This window comes from Mesitornis unicolor, unplaced genomic scaffold (assembly GCF_000695765.1).
Source record: "Mesitornis unicolor isolate BGI_N332 unplaced genomic scaffold, ASM69576v1 scaffold33078, whole genome shotgun sequence".
Taxonomy (NCBI): Eukaryota; Metazoa; Chordata; class Aves; order Mesitornithiformes; family Mesitornithidae; genus Mesitornis; species Mesitornis unicolor.
Window position 1 is genome coordinate 147,696 of NW_010200394.1, and position 4,834 is coordinate 152,529.

General features: G+C 41.9%; 1 protein-coding gene across 1 annotated transcript in view; it reads right to left on the reverse strand.

The window, feature by feature from the left end:
• The window catches only part of ZNF536 (zinc finger protein 536), a 77,014-nt gene extending 72,842 nt beyond the window's left edge, over positions 1 to 4,172 (reverse strand). The window contains exon 1 of the mRNA XM_010189743.1: positions 2,002 to 4,172. Within this exon, the coding sequence (XP_010188045.1) occupies positions 2,002 to 4,171 (2,170 nt within the window). The 5' untranslated portion in view covers position 4,172. The remainder of the gene's footprint in view (positions 1 to 2,001) is intronic.
• Between the last annotated feature and the right edge of the window lie 662 nt (positions 4,173 to 4,834).

Below are 4,834 nucleotides of genomic sequence, written 5' to 3' on the forward strand. Positions count from 1 at the left end.
AATAAATTGTAGTTTCAGTTAAAAATAATTTTAAATCAGTAGCCTGAGAGAGAGAACAACACTGCAGTGTTATCTTTTGCCTCTGAAGACAGGAAAAACTTCCCACAACAATACATTTAACGAACCAGAACACTCGGAATTAAAGTTTTCAGGGCACTCAAAACACACCAACTTTCACATGCTTTGTTCTGAATCCTCTTCAATCTCTATCAGTTCAACCTTGCTCAGAAGGCTCTGGGGCTCTTTTATTTCAAACTTTTCCAGAAAGCCTGGAAGGCTTCGGACAGAATTTAACAATTTCAGGATCTTTTATGTCCGATCACTCTATGGCATCGCAAAACAGAAGTGACACTTTCTATATCAAAGAGGACCGTTACCTCCCGTACCCCTGGCCAATGTGTAAGATTTTTAAAAGTGAAAGTTAGAAAAATAATCTTCTTCATCCCGACATATTTTCAATCCTCTTAAAACAATCTCAGCAGCTATATATAGTACGAAATTAGCTCTCGCCTGTTACCCTTGTTCCTACATAGAATTTTCTAATGTGTCTCACCAGTAATAAATTGTAAACGAGGCTATGACTCTAAGAGTAGACAGTGTGTTTCATGGGTATTTAAACAACAGCATTAAGTACTATAGGAATCTGTGGAATGTGGAGTGCAGATTTATGTGTCTTAACAATTTCTTTACTGGTTTGTAATAAGCCAGCAAACTAACACTTTATTTTTATATTAATTTGGCCTCAGAAGCAGAGTATACTGGAGCATGACAAGAACAACAAAAATAAACTGGCATATACTTAATAACTGTAACAGTGAATTGCCTCCAATACTAAAATATTTATCGAAACTGGGGGAAAAAAAAACTAAAAAGAATTACCCTCAACAGCCTGCTACCAGCTCTTTAACAGTGGGCAATGTAATGCCTTAAGGTACCTCAAACTGTCTTTCATTTTCTAGACTTAATGGCTGATTGCAGAAATCAATGTTGCCATTAGTAACAGAGTATTTGTTATGGCATGATTTCCTCTGTTGTTAGGCTTGCAGAATGATTACAGTATTAGTGAGGTGCTTTCTTCATAAAGGGCTGAAGATATAACTTTCAATTTACTATCCATTAGTAAGTGACTTTGGAAATATAGATGAGGCCAGAAATCTTACCTGTTATTACTTGGAGATTTTATTTCAGCAGTCATAGGCTAGTAACTTTAAAAATTGTACCAGGAAGCTCAATATTTTATAGACATCTCCAATGAAATACTATCTGCTTTGCTATTTCATACACAGCAACTTAACATGACATACAATGCAATTAAAATGTTTCAGTCCAATTTCTATTTTTCTTGTACTTTCAAATAGACATGAATTAAGCAGAAGGCCTCATACATGTTAAAATGTGCACATAAATTAATAGACTGTCAAAAAGTTGGTAATTTGTATTTTTGAATCTCTTTTTAACCAGTCCAGTGGCCAGGTACAAGTACATATCTCAGCTGAGTAACTGATATGGTTGTGGGAATAAGGTCAATCAGAAAGGTTAGCCAACATGCTGTTTATTAATCCCATTTCTTTGAACTATAGCTCAAAGAGGCATCTTTCCTCAACCCTGTACATGGAGGACACGGAAAGATCTGCAAGAGAGACACCATGAATAGAAGAGGAGTGAAAAAAACCACCTTCCAAAACCTGGAGAGAGAGGCCCTGGAAGCGACATTGCCATTGGTGACTGCACACACCCTGCACGCTGCTGCTGGCGCGGTGGCGGAGGTGACAGCAGAAAGGCCAGGAGACCTGCCCTTGGAGGGGAGAAAAGGGTGAGCCGAGAATTAACCTCGAAGGCACCGCGGGAACCCAAGCACAGATGTTTTGGCATATAACACCATGTCCCTGCGGACTGCTAGGAAACAACCTAACAAGAGAATGCATAAACTACTTTGCTGCTGTGATTTCAAATACAGCTACAAAGCTTTCAGTGCAGAGAGGGAAGAAGAAGTTCTCATACCTGAAGAGGAGGGTGAGGAAGGATGTGGGCTGTCCTCTTGGGCACTCCCTGTCTGTGAAAGACCCCCACCTACTCCGCTTTCTTCAGTAATGTTAGAGGACCCCGGTGTTGTCGACCTGCTGACAGACTGAGACTCTTGATCGCTTCCAGACCCACGTCGCTCATCAAGGCTACCTTGAATTATGTCATCATCTCCCTTCCTGTCTCTTTTGTGGACCCTGGAGTGTACAACCACTTGGTGGTATGTTCTAAAAACCCTTCCACAGTCCGGGCATTCAGTTGGCTTTTCTTTTACGTTTCCATGACTTTGTAAGTTGTAATCGAGTCCCTGGTTCATACCATGTGACAAAAAATCTCTACCGCCTTCTAAAGGGTCTAGTTTGTTTGGCAAGTCTCTCTGATTGCCCATTTTAGTGCTGTGAACCAAATCAGCAGGCATTTTCTGCTTAGAGCCATCTGCTCCTACTAACACATACTCTCGCTTCTCCTTATCAAACATAACTCCAGCATTTGCCAAAGTGTCTTCATGGCTGCGATGTATCTGCTGCTCTTTAGACAAAAAGCCATGTTCCATGGCCATTCCCCTTGCCATAAGCTGCCAGGCCTGATAACTGTTTACTGGATCCATCTCTGCCGCTTTGGCAGCAGCTTGTAACCTTTCTATACAGCTGGATTTCAGAGGAGGCACCAGATTGAGACAGCCCAATAAAGAATGTTTATCCCCTTCAGCAATACTGTGACCAATGCCAGAAATGGGCGAAAGGAGCTTCCCCAAGACTTCTTTCTCTTTCATGGGCATATCTCCTTTGTTATAGATTGGATTTTGTTCACTTAAACTCGCTTTGTCGGGAGGAAGAAACCCACTCTGCAAACATGACAGGTATCTTGAATATAAGTTTGCATGAGCTTCCTGGGACATGCTGCTGATGGAGACAGGTACTTCAGGGTCATTAGGAGATTTGTTCTTTACAGATAACTTATTCAGGTGAACTTTCATGTGATTTTTAAGAAACCAAGGCTCTTTGAATCGCCTCCCGCAGATCTGACAGCAGTGTTCAAAGGAATCCTTGTGCTTTCTCATGTGGCCTTTTAGGAACCAGGCCTGGCTAAACACTTGGCCGCACACCTCACAGCGGAACTCGTTGGTGGATTGCTCTCCGTTCCCATTGGAGCCCTGGCCCTGTGCTGACTCTGCAGTTATGTGAGCCTTCTCCACGTGGCTGATCAGCTCCTCCTCCTGCGAGGCGGCAAAGTCACACAGGGTGCACTTGTAAGGCTTGTGCAGGATCCTTATGTGCCTGTCCAGCTCTTCGCGCTTCTTAAACTTGCCTTTGCAAAACGTGCATCTGAACCCAGCTGTCTGAGCGACAACTTCTTCCTGGACGCTGACTGGCTTTGGAGAGGGAACAGGGTTTGAAATATCAGGTGTGCTGTGATTAGGTGGCACAGACAAGTTACAGTTTGCGAGAGGCATTGGCTGGGCGTGCTGCTGTGCTTTCACGTCAGGTCGTGGCTGCAAGAGGCTGCTCTTCATCTGTTTGTCCCGAAGAATTGCTCTCTCCTCCAGCTCATGTAAAAGTCTGTTTTCTTCTCGGACTCTTCCACGACCTTTGCCAAGGTTTCCAAGCTTATGAGTACGCAGGTGTATCTTCAGGTTGCCTTTCTGAGCTGCTCTGTGGTCACAGTATGGACACTTAAATGGTTTCTCTCCAGTATGAGTTCGCATGTGTAGCGACAGGATGCTGTTAAATCGAAAGCGTTTCCCACAGAGGGGACATGGGTACTTTCTGTTCTTCCTGGCATCATCCTCTATATCACTCATCTGAGACATAATCCCTAAATTTTGTCCATTTAAGAACTGCTGCAGGTCCACGCGCCCGTTCAAACTGGTGTCAACCTCTCTGTTGAGCTGGTTTGCCAACAGTGCCATCTGACTGCTGATGGGCTGGTTTGCTATGGACATGTGGCTTTTGTCTTCTAGCGGCGCTGATGCCTTCTCCTCGGGATTCTGCCTGTTCTGGAGCTCCGGGAAGGCATGGCTGAGCTGGGAAGTGATCTGGTGCAGCTTCTGGCTCATTGAATACTGCCCATTGAGTATGGTGGTGTTGAGATGGGCGTCAGCTTCTGGCACAGCTGAAGAAACACCAAGGCACAAACTAGCTTCCTCCATCTCTGAAAATCAGAAGATATTTTAGATTCAGACTGTGAAAGAGTTACAAGCATTGAATCACTGAAGTACAATTTGCATTTTATGTTTTACCTACCCATAATAATGCAAAGGAATTAGTGTTAAAACAATAAAAAGTGTATTAAATGCCAACTGTGCTACACAATTTTGATCATACGTGTGTTTTCATCATTCTGCATGTTTACCAATAATCATTAATTACTATTTTAAAATACGCTACAATTTCAAAATCTAATTATTACGGAAAGGGCAAAGGCTTTTACCACCTCCCTTGTCTTTCTTCTTATGAAATTGCACCTGTTTACACTTCTAAATCTATGGAAAAAGAATCGTTATGCATCTCTTCCATTTCCATTAGAAAAGCCAGAAAAAAAATAAAATCCATTTGTAACTTTCAGTTCCATTAAGCATATTCAATATATTACATATTCTACAATGAGAAAGATAGTTCTATGACTTGACAAAAAAACGATGGTATGATATTTACTGGTGTACAATAAAACAAGATAATGTTTTGGGAAAAAATAAAGTAAAGGACAAGCTTTAGAACAATAAAAGGGATTTTGCTTTAGTCAACAAAAAGTGCAGTAATATCTCATTAAGCTGATTAGTATGCTGCTTAGAAACAGTACTAGGTGCTGTAAC